The sequence below is a fragment of the Pogoniulus pusillus genome, chromosome 2 (assembly GCF_015220805.1).
Source record: "Pogoniulus pusillus isolate bPogPus1 chromosome 2, bPogPus1.pri, whole genome shotgun sequence".
In the NCBI taxonomy this organism is placed as follows: Eukaryota; Metazoa; Chordata; class Aves; order Piciformes; family Lybiidae; genus Pogoniulus; species Pogoniulus pusillus.
Window position 1 is genome coordinate 43,406,108 of NC_087265.1, and position 26,580 is coordinate 43,432,687.

At 41.0% G+C, this 26,580-nt stretch overlaps 1 protein-coding gene across 1 annotated transcript in view; it reads right to left on the reverse strand.

Moving 5' to 3' along the window:
• MYO3B (myosin IIIB) overlaps positions 1–26,580 on the reverse strand; it is a 234,365-nt gene that overhangs the window by 33,456 nt on the left and 174,329 nt on the right. Inside the window, exons 32-33 of the mRNA XM_064163275.1 lie at positions 19,536–19,599; positions 18,519–18,657 (exon numbers count right to left, since the gene is read on the reverse strand). Of these exons, the coding sequence (XP_064019345.1) occupies positions 18,519–18,657; positions 19,536–19,599 (203 nt within the window). The remainder of the gene's footprint in view (positions 1–18,518; positions 18,658–19,535; positions 19,600–26,580) is intronic.

Genomic DNA, 26,580 nt, shown 5'->3' on the forward strand with positions numbered 1-26,580 from the left:
GGAGGAGGAGGGAGGAGGAGGAGGAAGGAGGAGGAGGAAGGAGGAGGAGGAGGAAGGAGGAGGAGGAAGGAGGAGGAGGAAGGAGGAGGAGGAAGGAGGAGGAGGAAGGAGGAGGAGGAGGAAGGAGGAGGAGGAGGAAGGAGGAGGAGGAGGAAGGAGGAGGAGGAGGAAGGAGGAGGAGGAGGAAGGAGGAGGAGGAGGAAGGAGGAGGAGGAGGAAGGAGGAGGAGGAAGGAGGAGGAGGAAGGAGGAAGGAGGAAGGAGGAGGAGGAGGAAGGAGGAAGGAGGAGGAGGAGGAATGTTTTCACTGGTAGAGCTAACTCCAGATGCAATGTCTCAGAAAAATATGATACTTGTTTGAAAAACTTACTTTTAATCCCAGACATAAAAAATATAATGATTTCTTTTCAAGCCTACAGAACATACTGTTAACTTAATCTATTTTTCCAGCATTGTAGCACACTGCTCATGCACAGAATTCGCATGGGCCACAGGGATGATCAGAGGGCTGCAGCATCTCTGCTACCAGAACAGACTGAGTTGGGGCTATTCAGTCTGGAGGAGGCTCCGAGGTGATCTTATTGTGGCCTTTCAGTATCCAAAGGGGGCCTACAAAAAAGCTGGGGAGGGCTTTTTTAGGCTATCAAGGAGTGACAGGACTAGGGGGGATGGAATGAAGCTACAGACAGGTAAGTTCAGACTGAACGTGAGGAGGAAGTTGCTCAGCATGAGAGTGGTGAGAGCCTAGAATGGGTTGAGCAGGGAGGTGGTTGAGGCCCCATGGCTGGAAGAGTTTAAGGCCAGGCTGGATGAGGCTGTGGCCAGCCTGCTCTAGGGTAGGGTGTCCCTGCTCATGGCAGGGGGGTTGGAGCTAAATGATCCTTGTGGTCTTTCCACCAGTGACTGATTCTATGATTCTATTTCAGTTTCTCCAAATACTATAGTTAAGCAGAGATGAGAAACTTACAGGACTCACCAATATAAACAGCAGGCAAAGAGAATGTGTGGGACTGATTCATTCACACTGTAACCTTCAGCAACATGGGAAGCATCAGAATTTAGTGTTGATTGAACACGCTTCCTGAATCTGTTAATCTAAAAAATGAAAGCCTATCCAACTACCTTTACATTTGACCTTCCTGTAACATACAATAATATATTTGCAGCTAGGCAAGCTAAATATCTTTGCACACATTGTACTGCAGAAGTGTATGCCTGAGACTTCCACTGTCTTGACTAAGCTCTGAATACAGGCCAGTGGCCTGACAGTTTGATGCATTTCTAGCCCTTTGCTCTTTGTTTTTTAATCTTTGGAACTTAGAGAACTAAATATTAGTGTTTATTCAAATATCATCAGAAAAAAGAGCAGGCCTCCTTAAATTTAATCATATGAGGCTATGTTTGGTAGGGTTCATATCAAATGAAAAGCCGAGCCTGAACTCTTCAATGCTATGATACAATGGTTGTGTATAGACCACGACTTCCCTTCCCTGAGCAGAAGGTCCACAGCTTGTTTGCTGAGAAGGCAAAGTTAAAGAAACAGAAATTTGGCCCTTGCTCTGAAAAACATGCCTTTGCTAGTTTACACCAGTGAAAGCTAGCAATGCATTTATTTCTTACCCTCATCTGGGTTCATAAAAGTCCTCAGCTAGAAATATTGCTATTTTTTTGACCAGAACAATTACTTCCATCTGGAAAACTGCTTTATGGAGTGCTTTACTGTGATGAGATGCCTTTCCAGCAAGGAGGTTTGCTGGCATACTTCTGCACTGTAGTTATATTTTCAAAGTCTTCTAATTGCAGAGATAGCCTAAGTGGCCAGTTTCTGTGCATGGTAATTTCTCTTTAATTCTACTGAATTAAATTAGGATTTTTTCAGACACTCTCCTGCAAAAGACTACACTAAAAAAAAAATGTGTTTGTTTCACAGAAATCTGCAGGTTTTAGCCATGCATGTACACCAAAAAAAGAAGAAGAAGGTACATCAGTGTCCTTAAACTGCCAGCAATTTGATAAACACCACAGATATTCTGAAACTAAAATGTTTTCCCATAGTTATTTGCAAAAGCATCATTAGTATGTTAGTACTTCTCTAAACAGCAATTGTACATCCACCACTGTGTTTAGATACCTAGGTGACAGAATGTCTTAGAAGTAATTCACATTTCTCTTTTAAGTGTCACAATGACATGGTAGGCAACAATGCAGCACTTAGTTATTGCAACTTAAATGTTTTATGTACTTACATCACAATTATTGCTCATTGCTGCTTCACAACCCAAATATTCCATATTATCTTTGTTTTAAATATGAAACATACCAGACAGAGTGGGTTCAGAGCCATGCAGTTGCCTATACTGTTCAACTCAACTTACTTTTCAAGTCACACTACAAACTGTTAATTCTAAGCAGTCACCTAGAATCCATGTTTTCACCTTCTTTTCACACTGAGTAGCCATATTTAGGCAATGATTGCCATAGACTTCAAACAAGATACATAATCACTACTGCACCTTGAAGTGCTGGGCACTTCATCATCAATCTCTGCCTCTGGTTGTTGCATTTGGTATATGCAGAAGGAGGAGACGTGGTGTGGTTGATATGCCAGAGGGATGGAGTATCATCCAGAGGGACCTGGACAAGCTGGAGAAATGGGCTCAGCTGAGCTTTGTGAGGTTCAAAAAGGCCAAATGCAATGCCCTGCACTTGGGTGAGAACAATCCCTGTTATCAATATAGACTAGAGGAGGATGTGACAGAGAACAGCCCTACAGAAAATTACTTAGAGTAATGGTGGATGAAATGCTGGACATGAGACAACAAAGTTGGCTGCATCAAAAGAAGCATGTCCAGCAGATTGAAAGAGGCAATTCTGCCACTTTACTCTGTTAAGACCTCACTTGGTATACCGTGTCCAGCTCTTGAGCCCTCAACACAAGAAGGACATGGACCTGACAGAGAGGGTCCATAAGAGGGCTAAGATGAGGGCTAGAGCATCTCTCCTACAAAGACAGGCTGAGAGAGTTGACGTTATTCAGCCTGGAGAAGAGAAGGCTTTGAGTACCTGAAGAGGGCCTGCAAGAAAGCTGGAGAGGAACTATGGAGCAACAGGATATGGGGCAATGGTTTCAAATTAGAGGTGGATAGGTTTAGATTGCACATTATGAAGAAATTTTTTACTAGGAGGGTGGTGAAACACTGGAACAGGTTACCCAGGGAGGTGGTTGAGGCCCCATCTCTGGAGACATTCAAGGTTAGACTTGATGGGACTCTGAGCAAGCTGATGCAGTTGGGGATGTCCCACCTTACTGCAGGGTAGGTGGAGTAGACGACCTCTAAAGGTCCCTTCCAACTCAGTGCATTCTATGATTCTATGTTGCATGTTTTAATAAATCAAGGATCTCTTGGCTGCTGACCTCACAGCCGTGTTCTCTAGTGTGTTCACAAGCATTTAATGTCAAAGGGATGCAAAAGTGAAGGTTTAGAAATAAAGGAGTAGCTTTCAAATGTAAGGCTAAATAAAAAGCCTGATAAGCAACACCATTAATAAAGAACAAGTTTTACCCAGTCTCCCTGGAACTTAAGTGCAACACTCCACAGTAGAACTCATCTTCACTTTCACTCCTGCTCCAGGTAGAAGATTTGCTTTGTTCAATAGTACAACACCTACAGAAATTGTGTCAGAGTATTCAATGAAAATAATCCTACTAAAACAAAATCAAGCAGCTGTTACAATTGAAGCTTTGTTTTGCCTTCAATTTTTTTCTACTAGGATGTGGAAAATTCCTGCCCCCTTCCCTGCAATTTCCCCACTACACATGGCACATTTGCAGGATATCCCAATGGAAACAGCTTAGTATAGAATCACAGAATCAGAGAATCAACAGGATTGGAAGAGGCCTCCAAGATCATCCAGTCCAACCTAGCAACCAGCCCTTGCCAGTCAACTAGACCATGGCACTAAGTGCCTCAGCCAGGCTTTTCTTGAACACCACATCCCTGGGCAGCCTGTTTCAATGGCAAATCACTCTCTCTGTGAAGAACTTCCTCCTAACATCCAGCCTAGACCTGCCCCAGAACAACTTGAGACTGTATAACCTTGTTCTGTTGCTGGTTGCCTGGCAGAAGAGACCAACCCCCACCTGGCCACAGCCTCCTTTCAGGTAGTTGTAGACAGCAATGAGATCACCCCTGAGCTTCCTCTTAAGCACCTCTGCAAGCAACAGCTGAACTCTATAGGTTTTGTGTGATGATGGAGTTATGCTGGATGGGCTGTAACTTATTCCAGAGTCCTATGGCTGGTCAGTTCCCCTGGTAGACAAGCACTAAAGCCAACCACTTTCTCATCTTCTCTGCGACATTATATACACACATGGAAACAAACAGAGGGTATAGTGGTAGGCTATTTTCATGGGCCATACAAGAGAAAGGACAGTTCTCAAAAGCTCTCATCCTGCTGGCCCAGCAACACAGGCCACACATTCACATGAGAACAAGACACAATTAGGGCATCACATTAATAAAGTCTATTGTTTTCAATCAACTAAACTGTTTTAGATTAGTGATGACTTCCTGCGTCCTAGTGAAAAGGAGGCCTCCTTTCAGTTCTAGATCACTCCTGGCAGCTCAGCTGGGAACATGCAGGACACAATGTACACTTCTGCCTTCCTACTCTGAGCTTTGTCATCAGTTTACATGAAAACAGGCATAGGCTCATCCCACCAAAACTTGTTTTGCTCAGATTGTTTTTGTTTCAAAAGGTCCTTCAGGGGAAAGAAGGCGGTCAAAAACTCCTGCCACAATTCAAGTTTGTTTATATAAAACACACTTGGGGCTCCAATCTGTGGGAACAATATTTTTAAATGGTTATGTTTTTTGTTTCTGATTTGTTGTTCTTACTCAGTGTTCTGATGCTGGTATGAATAAACGCAGATAAACCCCCAAGCATTAGTTTAACAAATCTAATCCAGATACAATGGGCTAAGATTTACAGACCATCCATGCTTACTCATGGTGTAGCATGAGAATGCATGACAGAGTTGAGCATAATAGGTCCAATTTACAGTTGCCTTGAGGTCTCTTCAGAGAACACCCTTAGCACAGAAGTTTGCTGCATACAAAGCTGAATCTGTGTCTTTGTTCCTATGTGTCCCAGGACAGGAATTGTTCTAAAGCAGAATCATTCTAAAGCAGAGCAGCACAAATCTGAGCAAAAGCCACTAAAATGAAAGACTGCAGTCCTGGAGGAAACCTTGTCTTCTCTCTTTTCCCATACCTATCCTTTTCCCAGTTTCAGTCACTTATGTTGAACTGCATATTATTCTGCAGATAGAGGGACATCTTCCACTGCTACACCTTTTCAGAGGTTACAAGAAGCATTCCCTCAGCATCAGCCCTGTGCTTGAAATCTTCCAGTTGGCTTGCAAAGGAAAAGGTAGGCACAACCTCTTTTAAAGTTAGGTTTGTCTCTCTGACAGATCATATGTACCAGTGACATTTCCCAGAAGAACTCAGCTACCCCTTGAGCATTAAATGTAGTAGACAGGTTTCCTAGGCAAAATTTGAAACACTCATAAAGAAATGATGGGTCATTTAGGGAGTTCTTGAATGCTTTGGAAACTGTAGCTCTATTTTTCTGCCCAAAAATGACTTTTGGAAATTCTTAGTAAGTTGGCCTAAAGTTCTACTGAAAAATGCATCCTGTATTGTTTGTTTATTATTTTGCTGGTAGTAATGTTCTCTTTTCTCTGTCCTGTTTCTCTGCATGGGTTTTCAGGGTGACCTCATTGTTGTCTACAGCTACCTGAAGGGAGGCTGTGGCCAGGTAGGGATTGGTCTCTTCCTCCAGGCAAACCAGCAATAGAACAAGGGGACACAGTCTCAAGTTGTGCTGGGAGAGGTCTAGGCTGGATGTTAGGAGGAAGTTCTTCCCAGAGAGAGTGATTGGCACTGGAATGGGCTGCCCAGGGAGGTGGTGGAGTCACCATCCCTGGAGGTGTTCAAGAAAAGCCTGGATGAGGCACTTAGTGCCATGGTCTAGTTGACTGGCTAGGGCTGGGTGCTAGGTTGGGCTGGATGATCTTGGAGGTATCTTCCAACCTAGTTGAATCTATGATTATGATTATTCTTTGATAGCATATTCCATCTCCACTTCTGGCTTGTTTTTCATTCAATATGATCTGTCCACGTCTCTCATCTGGTTTCTTATATGTGAAGTTCTACGCAGTTTCGCCTGTCATCTGCCCTACTGCTGTACTCCCTCTCAAAGAAAAAGTTAGGTTACTTCTTTTTCTTTTTTCCTAAGCAGCTATTTTTCTTACTCTGAAACAAGCAGTTGGTCATAAGCTGAAGGTAAATCGTCCATCCTTGCAAATTATACAACAAGCCACTACAAATCTACAGACAAGCTACAGAACTTATACTACAGAATGACTGACACTTCTTTTCTGACTGTGCATATTTATTTTGTGAAGTGGGAAGAGGCAGTTTTGTGATTTAACAATGATTAGCTTGTGCTGTGTGCTACTACCATGTAGGCAATCTCCAAATGAAAAAGTTTACAGATGCAGGTTGTTTATGATGATGAAATGTGATAACAAAAACCCTGCTTCATTTGCAATGCCCTAAGACATCTCTGCCTGTGATGGTTATGTTCTTTCCAGGGAATGTTTTAAAATAGAACACAGTTTGCAATGAAAAATATCTGATCTATGCATGAAAAATTCCATTTTTTCTACAGCAGCTAAGGTCTTTTGGATATGAAGATGAGGAATTCACCCTTATTGGGCCCTGAATCAATGATCAAAAGGCACAGAGCATGAGCTGTGATACAGCAGACAGAAAACTGCTTTATACTATAGACTCAACCTAACAGCTGTTCTGAATACCACTGCAAGAGCTATGTCCTTAGGAGGAGATTAAGAGCAGTAATACTTCAAATTTATCAGTTTCTCATGAATGAAAAATTAACTGGAAGCATATGAAGAAAAATAGAAGAAAGAATGTGATAGCATTTAATTTCTAAGTCTGATGACCAAAATATCAGGAGCTGAGGCCAAACTGGAATCTTATGCCTGTGCCTTCTTTGGGATATCAGGGGAGACATGATGCAGATCTCAACTTTCTATCTATTCACCTGTCTTTGGATATAAATCAACATCTTGAAGATTTTTGTTACACAAATATGTATTTTAGTGATTTTTAATTATAGCAGTTGGTTCTTCTAAATGTTTAAAGCGATGCTCATGTATGCTGCTATTCAACTTTGCTCACAGATTTTTTTGGAGAGATGTAGCCAACTTTTTTTTGGCAAATCAGCCTTTTTGAAACCCAGAAGCTTACTGTTGTTCATTTGATAGTCATGCTCTTTATCACAACTAAGAATATGCAAGTAAAGAACAGCATTAAAAGAATGCAGAAAAACCAACTGCACCACTTTGCTGGAGGGCATTTTTGGGTTTTGCAAATTGCAGTACTACAAAAAGAGGCAAGAACAATGTAATATTTTTTCCTTTATACTGAATGTGACTTTTGTGTGTGTGCGTGAGGCAAACATAAGCACACTGGTGAGAAGGAGTCCAAATAATAGCACAACACTCACAAACCCACAGACTGAAAAACAAAGCTATATTTCCTAGCCTACAAAAGAAACAACTATCTGCAGCTGAAGGTAAAGAACTGGTACAGCTGTCCAACCTAAATACCAAGCAATCACACATATTGCCTATATTTGATTCGTCACAAAATATAAGAATCAGATGAGGAAGGACATGTTAAAGATAATCAAGTCATAGAATCATAGAATCTACCAGGTTGGAAGAGATCTTCAACATCATTCAGTCCAACCTAGCACCCAGCCCTATCCAGTCAACTAGGCCATGGCACTAAGTGCCTCATCCAGTCTTTTCATGAACACTTCCAGAGATGATGACTCCACCACCTCCCTGTGCAGCCCATTCCAATGTCAATCACTCGGTCAAGAACTTCCTCCTAACATCCAGCCTATTCATCCCCTCAGCACAACTTTAGACTGTGTCCCCTTGTTCTGTTGCTGCTCGCCTGGCAGAAGAGATCAACCCCCACCTGGCTACAGCCTCCCTTCAGGTAGTTATAGACAGCAATGAGATCACCTCTGAGCCTCCTCTTCTCCAGGCTAAACAACCCCAGCTCCCTCAACCTCTCCTCATAGGGCTTGTGTTCCAGGCCTCTCACCAGCTTTGCCTTCTCTAGGTATTCTTGATGGTCTTCAGCTTGTTAGCTACCTCTGTATTTTCTCACTTAGTCTTAGCCTAACTGCTAGGGCAGACCAACACAGCAAGCAAGAGGTAATGAATAGCAATTATATAGCTGTGTTTCCTGCCTTCTCACACTAATCATTACTTATGCTTCTAAATAAAACATTGATTTGCACAAATCAGGACAAACCTTTAAGACAAAGAACAGGTAATAAGATATTTTTAGGGAAAGAAACATATGCAGCCATAAAACTCTTCTTTCATATAAGTTGTGTTATGACTAAGGTACACTTGTTTCCTGCTTAAGCAGCTTCTCTTTCCCCCATTGACAGCAATAAAAACACTTCCTGTAATTTTGATGTTCTCATCCTCCCTCAAGGGGAAGGTGGGACAAGCAAGGAAGGTGGGAGTGTGGCATTGTTTTTCTGGTGTACTGCCAATGTCAGCCAGCACATGAACACAGTAGGCTCCCAATAATTCTCACCATATGCAAAGATCCTCGAGAAAGATTAGGAGCTCTGCAAGCTAACAATTGCTGCCACAAGCCAATATTTGCTATTGCTGCATTCAAGTTAACCATTATAGTCAATAAGGCTATCCATGCCAGAACTGAAACACAGAATACTACTGATGAGTAGAAAGAAATAGTGATGGAGAGCCAAGCCATATCATCATTGCCATAAGCAGTGTATTGGTTTAAGATGACCGGCCCCACTAGTATGGCTGAGGGAATGGAGCTACTCTGCACCCCTTAGTGTCACAGAGCAACATAGCAAGCTGGATAGTATATTCCACAACCATGCTGCATGTAATGCTCACTGTATGACAAAAATGGGGTGGCCAGAGTTTGTGAGACTTGTGATATATTCTATAGTTTGTAAACTTTCCTGTTCCTTTTTTTTTTTTTTTTGTGTTTCTTCCCTTTTTGTTTCTGGTTTTATTTTTACATTTGTAGTTGATGGGATTCATTGAAATGGGCTGTGTTAACCCAGGACAGTCCATATTTGGCACCCAGCATGAGGTGAACCTAACCAGGAATGAATGGCACAGGCCACTGTGACTGGCCTGGGGCTCTGTGCATCCTTGGTATAGACTACCTTAGGAGATGGTATTTCAAGGATCCAAAAGGATAGCAGTGGGCATTTGGTATAGCTGCCTTAGGAACAGAAGAAAGAAAATGGTTGACTGCTCTATTTGGGCTCTCAGAGGAGCCTTTTGCAGTGGGGCTGCTATATGTTAAAGATCAGCAAGTGCCAATAGCCACTACAATGATGGAACTACAATGGATGTTAGGAGGGATTTCTTCCCAGAGAGAGTGATTGGCATTGGAATGGGCTGCCCAGGGAGGTGGTGGAGTGGCTGTCCCTGGAGGTATTCAAGCAAAGCCTGGATGAGGCACTTAGTGCCATGGTCTAGTTGACTGGTCAGGGCTGGGTGCTAGGTTGGACTGGATGATCTTGGAGGTCTCTTCCAACCTGGTTGTCCCAGGTTGAGACTATAGGGTTAAGAAAATTTCTGGGGACTAGAAGATTGTTATTCAATCCCATAATTCTGCTATCTCTTTATAAACTCACAACAAGGTTAGTTCATTCTCCTTTCTTCCTCCTCCTCCTCCTGCTCTGTGTGTGTGTCTGGAGACACTTTATCAGGAAAAACATGTAAGCAGTAGGCCTCCAGAGGCTTGTTTAGGCCTCTGTGGACGGCAGAAGCATTGGTGGGGGGCAAGATTGGAGCACTGGGGAGTAATAGATTTAGTTTTTGGGATGGGGAAAAATTCAAGGGGGGTTGCCAGGGATGCAGTAATTGGTAATTGCTTTGTAATGTCTCTTTTCTGTATCTCTGTCCAAATGTAACTCTGTATTTTTTCTCCAGTTTCATTTGAGAGTTTAATTTCTGTTGCTGTCTTTAAAAAACACCACACTGGTTGATTCTATGAATGCTCTGGTTCTATGAATGGTGTGCTGGCAGCAATATCACACCAGTCAGGAATCCCTGACCTCTATTTATAAACTAATTTGACAACTGGAGAGACTCTTGAGACTTGATCACTCACTTATCCTTCAACAGCCCCATATGGCTGGTGCAGAAATCCAATGGTGAATGGAGATTGACAGTAGACAGAGTTAGTGAATAACCAATACCAGGCAATCTCTTTACTCATAAATACCTGTGCTAGTTTGAAGCAGGCTAGAATGTTTTGGTGAGAAGAACTAGATTACAGGCTGTGGAAAGAAAACAATGGTGAAGTCTGCTTCCCTCACAGGCTTGCTGAGATGTATAGGAACAAGAAACAAAAACATTAGACAACCACTCTCACTCAGCATCACTCTTGCTTGGGCTGCTGGCTGAGCTGCATCTCTCTAACCTCACCCTCCATTTTGGGCTAACCCACTTTGCTTCCTAAACCTCTGGCTGAACCTCTATTCTACCTTGGGACTGGGGTAAGGTTGAGAGGGGAAGGGGGAAGGTGAAGGGTTGGTTGAGAGCCCCTCCTGGGGACTCAGGTTTCTGGGAGGGCTGTTGTGTTTCTGTATTACCTTTTACCTTGTATATTTCTGTCTATAACTGTATATACTGTAAATATCTGCTTGTATATTGTGCTAGCTGTAAATATAAGCTTCATTCATATTTCCAGGGCCAGCTGAGTCTAGTCTGGATGATTTATAAAGTCTGTGTGTGGGGGCAGGTAACACCCAAACCATCACAATACTACACAGACAGATCATGATTTACTGAATGGAGCACAGTACCAAACTGCACCTATGCATAACTTGTAATGTCTAGATCTTCACATATCTGGTTGCAAATATTGTGGCTGCACATAGTTTGTCCTGAGTATCTATCCTTTACTTGTCAGGGACATATTTTGCTCAATGAAGTAAATGATATACCATGGTTTGTGCTTCTACTGAGCTGTATATGATTCTGGGCAGACAATCACTATCTAGTAGAATAATTACTCCAACCAGAATACAGAAAAAAGTCTCAACAGATGCAAAGTGTGTAAGATTTTGAAATCTAAATATTTTAGATATTAATTTGTTATGGTACTTTCTGAGCTATTCCACACTTCAGGTATCATTCTGTTCCCATCACATGAATTATGTTACTGCTTTTACCACTGTGTTTTCTCTTCATAGTACCTGTGAAGAACTGTAAAAAATTAAATAATCCAGAAAAAAAAACCCCACACACTGTCTCCTAGAAAGAAAGTTCTGAAGAACAACTATTACTACTTAAGCCATGGGGAATTCAGCAGAGAGAATTCAACATTTTTAAGGATCAGCAAAGAACCACCAGAAATTATTCAGTAATGTACAGCTAGTGGATGAAATCCTAGATCTATTAAAGCCAATGATGAATTCTCTTAGCCTTTTTCTTAGAGAATAACTTGAAATAAAGACACTATCAAAAGTTTTCTGATAGAAAGAAAAAGTAAAAAAGCTCTGAAGTGTCTCTTGCTTTACAAGTTACAAACTATAATTTGTGAAAATATTGTTAAGGTTACTCTCCTTTCTGTGCACCCTGTGAAAGACTTGTACCTAACTGTGCTTTAACATAGTTTACTTAGATAACAGGGTGTGATTTTTGTAGAAAGAGCAATGAATTAGGAACTGCACTATTTGCACAGATACAGGCTGAGTGGCAAATGGCTGAGAGCAGCCTTGAAGAAAAGGATCTGGGGGCCTGGGTTGATGAAAAGCTCAACATGAGCCAGCAGTGTGCATGTGCAGCCCAGACAGCAACTGTGTCCTGGGCTGCATCTAGAGAAGTGTGGCCAGCAGTGCAAGTGAGGGGATTCTCCCCCTTTACTCTGCTCTTGTCAGACCCCACCTGGAGTACTGTGTGCAGTTCTGGAGCCCCCAACACAAGAGGGACATGGAACTGTAAAGTGAGTCCACAGGAGGGCCATGAAGATGATCAGAAGGCTGAAGCACCTCTGCTATGGGGACAGGCTACAAGAGTTGGGGCTCTACAGCCTGGAGAAGAGAAAGATTGGAGGAGACCTTGTAGTGGCCTTCCAGTGTCTGAAGGTGCCCTACAGGAAGGCTGGGGAGTGACTATTGGCAAGGTCTTGTAATGACAGGACAAGGGGTAATGGGTTTAAACTTGAAGAGGGGAGATTTAAACTAGATGTTAGGAAGAAGTTCTTTACAGTGAGGGTGGTGAGACACTGGAACAGGTTGCCCGGGGAGGCTGTGGATGCTCCCTCTCTGGAGGTGTTCAAGGCCAGATTTGATGAGGCCTTGAGCAACCTCTTCTTGTGGGAGGTGTCCCTGCCTATGGCAGAGGCTTGAAACTGGATGATCCTTGAGGTCCCTTCCAACCCAAGCCATTCTATGATTCTATGATTTGCTTGAGAATTATTAGAGATATGTCAAGCAATAACAATAGAACAGTGAGGTACAACATGATAAAAAGCTCAACTATCAACAAAGAAAGGGTAAAAATAAGGGCTCAGACAAACCTCTATGTAGTGAATAGGAAAATGGAAACAGACAGAACAGGTTAACTCCAGCTTGGATCAGAAAGACAGTAGTAGACATTACGTGTTGAGAAATGGAACTCCCATTACTTCCCCTCCCCCCCCCCCCAGCATTATTGCATATATAATATTAAACTTTACTAATTTTCTCCTTTTTCTTACTATTACTTTTTGATGTTTCAACAAGAGAGATGTGTAGTCTGCTTTTATGGCAGTGCAGCTATTACAAGCTGAATTTCAACTTATTTTATACAGAACAAGTATTGAGCTGAAGAACTCTACAGCAGTTGATCTGCACAGTTTACTTTGGTCTAATTTTACTGCTCACCTTTGATACTAAGTAGTCATGGCTGCAGGGCAAACTCTCCTGCACTGGAAGCAATCACAATAACCAACCAAGAAGTAAACCAGATTATAATGAAATTCACTGCCTAGGGCCAAACATAGAGATAACATGTGTTTAACAAATCAAAGCTTGTATTTACCACTTGTCACTGTTTGTTTCTTTGTTGGAGAGGAAAAAAACAATTAAGATGATGAGCAGTAAAGAAAACCTAAGAGCAGTCCAATTTCTTTTCAGATTTGTTGGTCTGTTACTCTGGCAAAATGCAGTTTGCAAGTCCTGCCAGGTTGCTACTCGTGGAGCAGCAATAGGTTTAACACAAAGCACCTACAGATGAGCCAGTTCAGTACAAGTCTCATTTGAAAACTTCACACAAAGCCGAAAGAAGTTCAACTGACTTCAGTTAGGTTTGCAGTCAGATTTTCTGAATGCACACAGTGAAGAACTGAAATACTGAAACTGAGGTGCTGTGTTTCTCGTTCTGTTGGCTAGTCAAACTAACATGTTTCTCTCCACCACAGATCCAGAAAGCAGAGACTCAGACTTTCCATGGAATGAGAGTGATGGTCCTTCCTGTGGTCTCCTGCAGAGTCCTACCACATGCAGTGCAATGCACAGCAGTAGGTTTACTTGCACCAACAAAATCCATCATGCAGACTCAGTCCTGGAAAGGTGATTATCCTTTCTTATGATAGAAACAATAAATATTGCTTTGAGACATAGCTTTATGTTGAGCTTCTTTTCTCAAGAGATATCCTAAAAGTTATCTTCTCCTTCCTATTATTCCTACTTAGACACGTGAATGATTTGGAAACATGGTTTCTGTTTATGAAGCCCAAAGTCCAGGATTTATGCAGGTGTGAAGAAGTCAGTAGTTCAGTACTGATCGAAAGGAAGGAGGAAAGGAAGGAGGAAAGGAAGGAGGAAAGGAAGGAGGAAAGGAAGGAGGAAAGGAAGGAGGAAAGGAAGGAGGAAAGGAAGGAGGAAAGGAAGGAGGAAAGGAAGGAGGAAAGGAAGGAGGAAAGGAAGGAGGAAAGGAAGGAGGAAAGGAAGGAGGAAAGGAAGGAGGAAAGGAAGGAGGAAAGGAAGGAGGAAAGGAAGGAGGAAAGGAAGGAGGAAAGGAAGGAGGAAAGGAAGGAGGAAAGGAAGGAGGAAAGGAAGGAGGAAAGGAAGGAGGACAGACTGAGAGAAGCTACTTTTCCTCCTACTCATGCCCAGTGAAGTTTTGGCTCAAAAGCCAGAGCACTACTGTAGAAGAATCCTTTCTATGGCAATTCATTATACAACGTTACACATCAGCAACTCCTCTGCCTGAGGTTCCAACTGCAAAGTGCCTAATAGTAATTCCTCTGCTCTGCATTGTAGGAGAATGCCATGGACAACTCATAGGCCTTGTATGTAGCTGCAGCATGCTCAGTACAATCAGATCACACCATGTAAAAGTAACTTGTTTTTCTCAGTGCTTCCTGCAACATTTCAGATGCTGTTTTATTTGCAAAAGAATTACCAAATCAAATCTGACCTGCTTAAAACCCTCCAAATCCTGACTAAACAAGCAAAAATAATTCTCAATGGATTACAAATCTTTCCACTTAAAATCCTGAATGATAGGATTCTGAAATTAATGACATCCATGTGTCAGTATCATCCCATCTGCTAATGATAACTAGTTGAAAGTCCACACAGCATTTTATGCTATACTATATAGCAACAGTTTTGGTTTTAATTTAGAAAGGAAGGTTTGCTACAATGGAATCAAACAGGAAGCAAACTTACACAGAGAGAAACAGCTGAATGCTTTGGATTCATCTCTCTCTGGCAGAAAACGAACTAATGTCTTTGGTTACAAGGCCTTCAGATCTTGATGCCATGTCTTGTGTGACATACTGCCTGCTCTTTAGCATAATACCCATTATAGTAGAGCTAGGATATTGACCTTCTTTGACTCAAAGAATAAGAAGTACTATCATTTCCATACTACTATTGATTATGCTTTGCCATGGTTACCTTCTTTAAAACAATACACAAATGGACCTGGATGAGAGGCAAAATAATCCTATGAAGTTAAACTACCACTTACTAGAGTACCATGGTTCCCTGTAATTAAGCACATAAAACACTGAAAATGGGTCACTGACTAGTACAAATCCAAGAAAACATCCACAGCCAGAGACTCTTCACATATTTTCTCATTTGCTAAAAATGCCTGTGTTAGCATTAAGAATTATGTCATCCTCTGGTCAACATAGAGATATTATTAGTTTCTGTTTTACAAAAAGTTCCTCTGCAGCTCAGAAAAGCTTCCATGTTTACTTTTGAGGCAAAATTATGTTGGTCAATTCCTTATGAAGCACACACTTCTCACTAATAGTTTCAAACACTCTATCATAGAATCATAGAATCAACCAGGTTGGAAGAGACCTCCAGGATCATCCAGTCCAACCTAGCACCCAGCCCTAGCCAATCAATTAGACCATGGCACTAAGTGCCTCAGCCAGGCTCCTCTTCAACACCTCCAGGGATGGTGACGCCACCACCTCACTGGGCAGCCCATTCCAATGCCAATCACTCTCTCTGGCAACAACTTCCTCCTTACATCCAGTCTAGACCTCCCCCAGCACAACTTGAGACTGTGTCTCCTTGTTCTGTTGCTGGTTGCCTGGCAGAAGAGACCAACCCCCACCTGGCTACAGCCTCCCTTAAGGTAGCTTTAGACAGCAATGAGGTCACCCCTGAGCCTCCTCTTCTCCAGGCTGCACAACCCCAGCTCCCTCAGCCTCTCCTATCTGTCTTGTTCAAGGGAATACCACTACTTGAATTCTGATTCTTTCAGCAGTATTTTACTGTGACTAGAACAATTAGTTTCTGGCTTAAATCTTACTATTGACTGGACTCTCCTCTTTGCCCAAGCAGTGTCATAATGGAAAAGTTGGAGGGAACTCTTGGCTTTGCTACATCCCACCACTCTTTGTGGCAACACAGGGAATTGACTGAGCAGTGTAGAGCCAGCCCCTGTGACTCTATGCAACCATAGTGCCTGCATAAGCTTAACTTGCAATGCCTGCATGCACTCAGCTTATGCTGCATGCAGTTTGCCCATACTGTGCAGTCTTTGTACGATCCACTGAAAAGGCATTTGAATTGACAAAAAGACTTTTCCTTCCTCATTATTTACTGAGTACAGTCTTTGTAAGATCTTGTAAAAATTACCTGATCTGTTTTTCCTTTCTGAATCTACTACTGCAAAAAGGTAGCCCATGCTATTAGGCAGGTGGAGAACAAGACGTGAGTGAATAGTCTGCTTGATTAATACAAAGATATGCAAACACTTATCAACTATGTTTTCCCTTTTATGTTCTGTCCACCCTTGGCTGCATTAGAGCTTTGCCTACCTAGGCCTCAAGACAAACAGCCTGTTCTTTCCTTCATATAGGCTCTTTCCTTCAGCAGTATCAATGCTGATTCATAACTGCGTCATAGGCCAGTTGGAGAAACATGTCTCATTCCCTTCTCTGTTGGCCTCTGTGCTACAGGTCCACAGACTAATGATCCACTGGTTGTGAACCATCAGGCTTACAGACTAGCTCTGCCTGTGATGTAAACTAAAGAGAATTCAAAATCAACCCATAACATTGAAGAATATTGTTTCACTACAAAAAATAACATTTTTTTGGACCACCTAGTAGACAGCTTTTCTATGTGAGTAACAGCTTCTGTAGTATAGCTCTACATTATAAAACATGTGTTTTATACATGTGTTCTTAGTCCAAAAAGCTAATTGCTATTTAATTTGGTTTTCACAACAAGTCTAACACTATTTTGTTCTTAAAGATATACTTCACACAATAAGACTGAATACAGTGTGTGAAAGCATCTGAACTTCTGAATGCAGGCTGTGCTTTTAAAAGCACACAAGGAAGTTATTCTTCAGCAGGTTTACTTTCTTGGCAGTTATTCATTGAAGTGTGAATCATATGATCATCTGTCTGGATATCATCACTTTTAACTAGTAAATTCCTTACCTCCCTGTATCTGCAAGCTTATTAGTTTACACATACATACTTCTTAAATAGTTCTGACCAATACTGCATTTATTTCTTCCTCAAATGCTATTCTTTTACTACTCCACTTCTAAGTCTCTCAAAATTCTTGGGTAATGGATCTCTGAATCACATGCTTGCTAAGGGTGTAATTCTGCCAGTTTTACTCCCTCTAATTGCTTTACCTAAGACACAGTGTCTTTAATTTCAAGGAGACTATTTGCAGGGTAGCATACAATATCCAGTGAGAATGACAGAATTGGACTCTGACTGCTTTCCTCGAGAGGATTTGTTGTAATGAATGTATTTCTGTTTGACAGGTTTATTGTTTAACATGTAACAATTTAAGATAGTAATACATCCCCTGCAGTCCCACACTATAGATTCAAAACCCATATGGACAGAAACACATGAAGAGAGAATAATGGATTTCTCAACCTGCTGTGTTTACATACTATTCTGCTTTTAGCATGGAAAGCACATTATGTCTGTGTAGAAGAGTAAAAACATTGACTTTGCATTATTTCCTGCAACAGAAGGATCTCTCTATAAATGCCTATTGTCTTACCTTTACACTGGAAAGTGTTTATCTGAACTTTGCACTTCAAAACCAAAAATTGCTCAAGTATTTGGATAGACATTTGTGTTCCATTAAAAACATAAACAGAAGATTTTAGTGTACGGTACAAAATTATAAACAACTAATTTTCAGTAATAACCTGGAAGTTAAGGTATTATTCATTTATACTTTGGCTCTAATTACAGATATCACATTATCAACCTACTTCATCTGTTGAAGGTATTCTATGATGCAGTATTAAAGTGTATATTCACAGATTGGCAAGGACACAATGACTACAATAACAGAGAAACACATTCTGACAGGTAGCAATTTCCTAGAATAGTCAAAGATAAACCAGTTAAAATTCCACCAATGTCATGGTTTTAAACTGCTGCTGACCACAGAAATAAAACAAAACCTCACACTGCAGAGTTTCTAGAATTACTGCAGACTTTTCTGTGTTGCTGACTAAATCTTTGCGTGAACAAACAAGTTGTTCTTCATTCTACGCACATGAGAGATTTCATTACTGTGTTCCAGTTTTGAGGCTAGGACACAAAGAAAAGCTGAAGCTCTTGAAAGTCAGTTTGATCTAATTAAAAGGATATTTTGAGATCATTAACCATATTTTTAGTAAAAATAGTATTTAAACAATCTTTACAATCCTGCCTCTATAATTCAGGTACTTGGAGGGCTCCAAGATGAAAATGTGTTGAAGAAAGTTAGTTCTTTTATGCTTCCTGCCTTCCAACGGATTGTCAGAAGTTCTCATCAATATATAAAACAAATTACAGGCTGACAATGTAACTTAGAAATAGTAAACAAAAGGTCTCTGTTATTTACTCCATTTCTTACCTCCATTTTTATGGGATCTCAAGGGACTTGACAACTGATAGTCGGCAGCTGACTGGTGTTTGATAATTGATTGTGAATCATTCATTTCAAACGATTTTTTTCCAATAAAAGGAGAAGCAGAAATGTAATCCAAATCCTTCTGGAATAAAGAATAAAGGTTTAGGCACATAAGAAATGTATTGAGCCCACTCTGCCACAATAACTTGTAGCTGTGATTTCACAGAGAGCAACTTCTTATTTTATACAACTCTGAAATGTCAAACGCTAGATTTAAGTTGCACAAGACTCTTATGGCTTTCAGCAACACTGACTTAGCACTCATGTCACAAACATTTGTTTACTTTTTCCATTTAACTTATTTATCCCCTTTCCTCATACAGTTAAATTATAGCATGCACTGTATGCTGATTTCCTCTCATAGTTAATTTGTATCTTTAGAAAAAAGCTATAGGAAGGTATTAATCTGCTTAACATTTCTAAGTACATCATCCAAGGGATTTTGTTTTTTTAATCTTACATATGCTCAGCAGAGTTACTGGCAAAAACTGTACATTTTCTCCATTTCATCCTTTCAACATCAAATGGTAAGCAGCAAAAATTGGATCAGACTTCAAAGACTATGCTGTGCTCCAAGTCACAGAGCGACTCCTCCATTTCACATATTGAATTCGAGCAGGATATCAAAGTGCTACCAAAGAACCTCAGGTCCTTACTAAAAAAGAGTCTCTAACATCTGTAGAAAGTGAAGTGCACAGACAAATCACCTCAGGGAGCAGCTAGCATTTATTCTCAGCAGCAAATTTCCAGCCTTTTGATTCTCTTATTCACTGTACCTCCCTGTCTTTCTACAGAACTAAAGTTCTTAGCAAGCAGGCTTTTGTCTCAAAGACTTCCAAACACCACTACGGGTTTCATGTTCAGATGGCTATGCCAAGCAGCCATGAACACACAGCAGAACTGTGGACTCGGGAATTTGAAGTTATGTGATGTTATTTTGGAATATAAACTTAGTAGTACCTTTTTTGTTTGTTTGTCAAGAAAATCAGGCACCGCAGGAGAAGACTGGTTACGAGTCTGCTGCCTAAAAGCAAAGCAAAAAAAAAAGATGTAGGTTATATATTGCAATTTCTTCATTCTCAGAAAAGGTTTACTGGTGCTTTTTGGGTTGGTTTTCCCTTTTGCCTCCTCCCTCAGTTTCTAAATATGCACATACATTGAATTCAGAGAAAAAACAGACGAGTCCCAGTTCCTCTGAAGAGGAAGTGTCTGTTATTAACCATAGTAACAGGCCATGAGCAATGAGCTTGCCATTAAAAAACTGTGGATATACACATGTGTAAAAAGAGGTTGTGAGAATTCTATGATGTATTAAAATTCATTTGACAAGATTTTACACAACCCTTTTTTTTTTTCCTCCCCCAGTGCTGTGAAAAGCTGTTTTCATAGAATTCAAAGTTAGACACTCAAAATCTGACAGATGAGGGGGAACGTATGGCTTTGTGTTCTCATAAAGCCATTTGGGGTAAGCACAGAGCATGGAGTAAGAGTTCTTAGATTCTTTGTCTATATCTGTTACAATTTTACTATCACATTATGTCACCATAAAAATAAGAAAAGCCATGGCCTGCTCTCATTAATGCTAATTAAAGGATCATAAAAACCTTTCTGCAGGCCCCAATTCTTGTTGGCAGGCCTTTGAAGTCAATAGATCTCTTCGATAGCAAAGTCCACCCAAGCATAACCTACTCCACAATCTTTAGCTATGTAAAACAACAAAAAAGTGCCACCAATTTCATTTGATGAATAAAAAACTGAGCTTCATAAATATCATTTGCTATGTTCATGATCTGAAAAACTGAGATTAAAAGCAGAATTTTCTGATTGTCAAAATATGCCTCAGCCACTGCACTGTTACTTTCCAACCCTCACACAACCTTTCTGAATATAGAATTAATGACAATTATATTTCTAATCATCTGAAATCTAAGTTTCATTCCTAGAATGTGGTTTAAAGATATATATCACCTCAGGGTCTGGGAAGAATAAGGAAGCATTTGTGAACACGGTAAACATTCAACTGTTTTGTAATGTTGCAATTTTGTGAATGAAGTTTAGATTTGCTTGTCAGATTTGGTGAATAGAAATTCTCTGATGCTAAGAAAGAGAACAAAAGCAACTGAATCTGTGAATCTGCCTAATCTGTAATTTTAATTTAAACTGGTGTTTTCCTTGGAGGAAAGAAAGAAATCTATTTTAAAAGTGCATTCTCATTTTGTAATAGTACACTTCTTGTACAGGAAAGTATAAAATATCTCTAGAACTTATTTGACACTGCACTTGTGTGTGTATCAGATTATCTGAAAAGTTCATTATTATCATTATCTGGTAGATATATTATTTAGATAACCTTTGATTTAATGGGATTAGTTAGATAACTTGCCACTTTTCCCCAAAATTACACAAGCATTTGTTGAGATTATTCATTCCCCCAACCCCAGTGCTGCAGAAAGTAAACCAAATATGAGCAAAAAAATAATGATCAGTCCTCAAATATCATGGTGGTGAATATAAAAATCAGTATCTGTTGTTAGATCAGTGTGTCACAGCCTACAGTGCCAAACTGGACTGAATCATCAGCTATACATCAGAATATCAGGGAATGACAGGACTAGGGGGAATGGAGCAAAGCTGGAGATGGGTAGGTTCAGGCTGGACATGAGGAGGAAGTTGTTTAGCATGAGAGTAGTGAGAGTTTGGAATGGGTTGCCCAGGGAGGTGGTTGAGGCCCCGTCCCTGGATGTGTTTAAGGCCAGGCTGAATGGGACTCTGGCTAGCCTGATCTAGGGTAGGGTGTCCCTGCCCATGGCAGGGGGGGTTGGAACTAGATGACCCTTGTGGTTCCTTCCAACCCTGACTGATTCTATGATTCTAAATACTCAGATTTTGGATATGGATATAAATCTGCAGCTTGAACTAATCTCTACCTTTGATTACACAAATATTGGGAATTTAGTATGGTTTTCAGAGTGCATTAACTTTGCCAAGTCTAGAACACTGTCCAAATGCTTAGAGCATAAAGGTAAAGTTATATATGAACAGTTTAATTCATACTAAGCTAGTTTCTGAAATGACCTGTGCTTGTGTGACTGAAATCATGTTTATTCTCTACACCCAGTGACACACAGCCTATTTTACAAGCTAACTCACCAGCGTTCAGGTAGGTGAATCCACATTGCATGCTATTTCAGTAGGCCTTCAGCTGTTGCAGAACATTCAGAAATAAACTTCATTCATTTTTCAGGCACATTAACAATGCTGTTGCAAGTAAAGCTGACCCAAGGAGAATTCCTCTAGAACAACTTTTATACTTACTCCCCACACTGATGCAGCAGTGGCTGCTGGCATACGATGCCATATAAGTGGTTGACTTGCAATGCCAACTGTGCCGCTGACACAGAGATGTGACATTTCAAGAAGTCACTCTGTTTACACAAATCATAAAAAGGACCATGTCAAATCACCTAAGGCATCCCCATTTTCAAAGAAAAATCAGCCATACCTACCATTTCCCCCCCTCTAAGTTTGTCTAAGCTGATTTCTAAAACCAGGCAGTGATGGAGATGTTCAAACCTACATGGAGATTAACTCAGTCTACCATCAAAGAGATTTTCTTCCTGTCTAACCTAACTCTCCTGTGCTACAATGGAAGCTCTTTGCTTCTCTCCTGATTGTCAATGGAGAAGAGTTTGTTCCATTCCTCTTCACATCTGTGATGGCAGAAGTTCTACCACACATATCCTCAGTTTTCCATTTACTTTAGAGATCTTCCCTTATCACGACTTACAGAGATGTGACAGTTTTTGTTGCTGAGAGTGCCTTGCTCATTTTCTTTAAGCACAGTTTCTAGTGTGCTATACTGATGTCTTGACAATGCTGCTACTATCCAATGTAAACTTTGAAGCAGGGTGTTTTCGTGGTAGGCCTGATAGGCTGAAATAGGCTTATACATGTACTAGCATGCCCAGACATGTTTTTCTGCTCTCTCTCCTTCTGTTTTGGGGAGAAGCAACCACAGGAAAGAGGACAAAGAACCTGGAGCCACTGTGTCTAAGGACTCTGGCCTGCCCAGACTTGTTTTGCTACTGTGGTAAACAAGGTACCCACATTTAGTTTGTGCTTGCCTTGTGAAAGGCCTATGCTTTCCCTAAATTTGGGTAAAGCAAGCCTATGGCTTCACCTAATATGGTCAAGCTTGAAAAACTGCCATTCTGATTGGCTATGCTGTGTCCAAAGACCCATTAGTCTCAGGCTGTACTGATAAAAAGAGTTGAGCAGGTAATTCAATGTGCTCTGCTCTTGTATTCGTACCTGCTGTTGCCTGCTGCCATTGCTTATTGCCCCAGTGCATCCTGAGCTGCCTGGAAACTACCTGCCTCAAATTTACCAGCAACAGACTCCAAATGCCCCCATGCAATAGGCCTGCATAGCCAGTGTGACATCCATGCTAAGACTGCACATCACAAGACATCTTGGCTCATTTTCTTCAAGTGCAGTGTCTAATGTGCTATACTGATGTCTTGACAATGGTGCTACTCTCCAATGTAAACTTTGAAGCAGGGTGTCATTACCGACTGACATTCATTTTGTGGTTCATTACAGTCTATGTACCTCTGTTTCTTATTCTAATCCTGTCCTCTTAAACCCTTGTAACCATCACTCAGTACTGATACAGCAATCAGATTCTGCTTGATCAGTCAAACCATCAATAAGTAGAAAGAGACTCACTTCTGGAACCTGACTTTCAGATGCATACTACAAGCAGAACAAAGAAACATTGATAATTATTCTTTGTCTACATCTTTCCAGACACCTAATATATCTAAGATATACTTTGTAGTATTGGTCAGGTTTTATATTATCCAATCTTGATTAGCTAAGACTCATGTGGATGTTAAGAGTTATACCAAAATGAATGGTTTCTGAGAACCTAGGCTGACTGAAGTGTGAACATGATAGCAACTAGCTAAAAAGAGAAAGATGTAAGGAGAAAAATCACAATGAACTCAACTCAAGAGTACAAATGACTGTCGATGTCAGTTATCTTCTAATATGCGTCCTTCACATAGAGAGCTTCAGCAGGAAACAAAGGAGGAAGAGATCCTCATTGACACACAGAGTTACAGAGATCACTGATGTGTAACACAGTCACTGTGTGGAAGGAAGGTTTTCTGCTGTATTACATAATGTAAAACCACTGATCATGTATATATGGTTAACGTATATGGTGTTATTTAGCAGTGGGTTGGCTACAGTTCAGTGGGTTGAAAGAGTTGAGGCTGTTCAGTCTGGATAAGAGGAGGCTCCCAGGTGACCTTCTTGTGGCCTTCCAGTATCTGAAGGGGGCCTACAAAAAAGCTGGAGAGGGACTTTTTAGCCTTTCAGGGAGTGACAGGACTAAGGGGGAATGGAGCAAAGCTGGAGATGGGTAGGTTCAGGCTGGATTTAAGGAGGAAGTTGTTGAGCACGAGAGTGGTGAGAGCCTGGAACGCGTTGCCCAGAGAGGTGGTTGAGGCCCCATCCCTGGATGTGCTTAAGGCCAGGCAGGATGAGGCTGTGGCCAGCCTGATCTAGGGTAGGGTGTCCCTGCCTATGGCAGGGGGTTGGAACTAGATGATCTTTGTAGTCCCTTCCAACTCTGACTGACTATGATTCTATGAAATAAAAAGAACTACACAGGAAGTATTTTCCATGGCAAGTATCAGGTCACTATTATTTAACACAATTTTAACTTGGGAAGGAAATAGATAAGAAGATGGTGAAATCTGCAGGTTACAGATGCTTTGACAAAATTCTAAAGGGATTCAAAGATATTTGAGGATGACAGCTCTCTCTGAACAAGAACATGAGCAACATGGCATAGATTAAGGTCCTTAGTCACTGAAGTGTAGATTATCTGCTAAGAACAAGAACATTTATTAAAAATATATCCACTAGAGATCTGTCAATTTAATAAGTTAAAAATCACAGGACATGTTAGAAAATTAATTCTCCCTTCTCCACAGATTATTCCTAATTAGCTCAAGAGATCCCTAATGCTAATTTGGAATTGTAGCCATGTCTTTGCAAAATGCAGCATCTTTGATTTCACGTGATGCCTAGTTGCAAAACAGAAGCAGACATGAGGCATGGCTGTTGTCTGTGCTGGCCTCCTCAAAGAGGAGTGTCAAACTCCTCCCTTCTCTGCTGCTGCCTGCTCAGCTTCCCACAAAAGGGTAAATCTGCTATTCAGCAGATTTGTAAACTGGGCTCTGAAAGTTTTTCACTTTCCTCATTTCTTCCCAGAGAGAGTGATTTGCCATTGGAATGGGCTGCCCAGGAGGCAGTCGAGTCGCCATCCCTGGAGGTGTTCAGGCAAAGCCTGAATGAGGCATTTAGTGCCATGGTCTAGTTGACTGGCTAGGGCTGGGTGCTAGGTTGGCCTGGCTGATCTTGGAGGTCTCTTCCAACCTGGTTGATTCTATGATTCGAATTTAGTCTCGACCATGTTTGGCACTTGAAAAGTCTTTCTTAAGACTTGGCAAGCGTTGTATACACTTTCTTGCCTTTGGGGGAGGAATTCAGATCTAGTGTCAGTCTCCCAGGTGTACCCTTTTTTGGTAGAAAGAGTCACAGACAACTCCACAGCTCTATGGAACTGACTGGAATATTTTTTTTCCAATGAGACAAAGCCACATACTTTCCCAATAACATTTACATTTTCCCCCTACACCTCCTTCTACTCCTGTCAGAGACATTGGTCAGTTCTCAATGTGTCTTTAGTCAGTTGGGAAATCAGTTTAATACAGGAAAGATTTCTGCATTTGAACACATTTGACACTAGTTTTCAAGTCAAGCATATAAATACAGGAAACATTTATCACGCAATGTTAAATGAACTATGTGTGCATTTAATCAGCATCCTACATCATTTACTCGCTTGAGTTTGCTTATGTCCTGCATTTGCTGACTGAAGAGTGTGAACTACAGGCTCTTCTCACTTGCTCCCTGTGATAGCACAAGGAGCTGCAGCACAAGAGGTTCCACCTCAACACAAGAGGGAACTTCCTTACTGTAAGGGTCACAGAGCACTGGAACAGGCTTCTCAGCAAGGCGGTGGAGTCTCCTCTGGAGACTTTCAAGGCCTCTCTGGATGCATTCCTCTGTGACCTGAGCTAGACTGTGTGGTCCTGCTCTGGCAGGGGGGTTGGACTCCATGATCTCTTTGTATCCCTTCCCACCCCTTTACATCCTGTGATCCTGTGAACTAGGTGCAGAGATTCAATTACCCTGAAGGAATTTAATTGTTTTTTAAGGCGCCCATCTCTTCTGAATGCTTTGAAATTCATTACTTCATAAAACTGAGTGCTTGATACATACTATAAATTGATAACTTTTTTTTTTTGACAGACCTTTGAAAAAAGTAGCAGGGTGTTATACATTCAAAGGTATAGCTATACTCCTGTGCACAAACCACAAGAGAACTGTATATGATTTTGCTTTGTGATGCTGAGTACCATTAAGCTCATTTTTCATTTACTGGAAATGAAACAGAAATCCAATAAGTGAAAAGAAATGAAGAAAGGGGAAGAAAAGGCAAATTAGGAGAAAAGGTTAGTTTATGATTCTGTTCTTTAGTTTTACAGCATATGAAGTCACAGAGAGGCTGTCTTCTCTAGGGACATATTGCCAGCTACTGTGTTAAACATCTGCACTATTATTCAGCTCCTATCCTGTTTCCTACCAGTTTCCTGTATGACTGAACAGCCATATACTTAAAACACAACAGCATATTAACAACTTACATGTAGAAGTGAAGTTTGATTTATGGGAAGTTATTTAAGTCCTAAGATTCTGGATAAGAGAGCCAATGGCATCCTGGCCTGGATCAGGAAGAGTGTGGCTAGTTAGGACAACAAAGGTTATTCTTCCCCTGTACTCAGCACTGGTCAGGCCACACCTCGAGTACTGTGTCCAGTTCTAGGCCCCTCAATCAAGAGAGATGTTGAGATACTGGAACATGTCC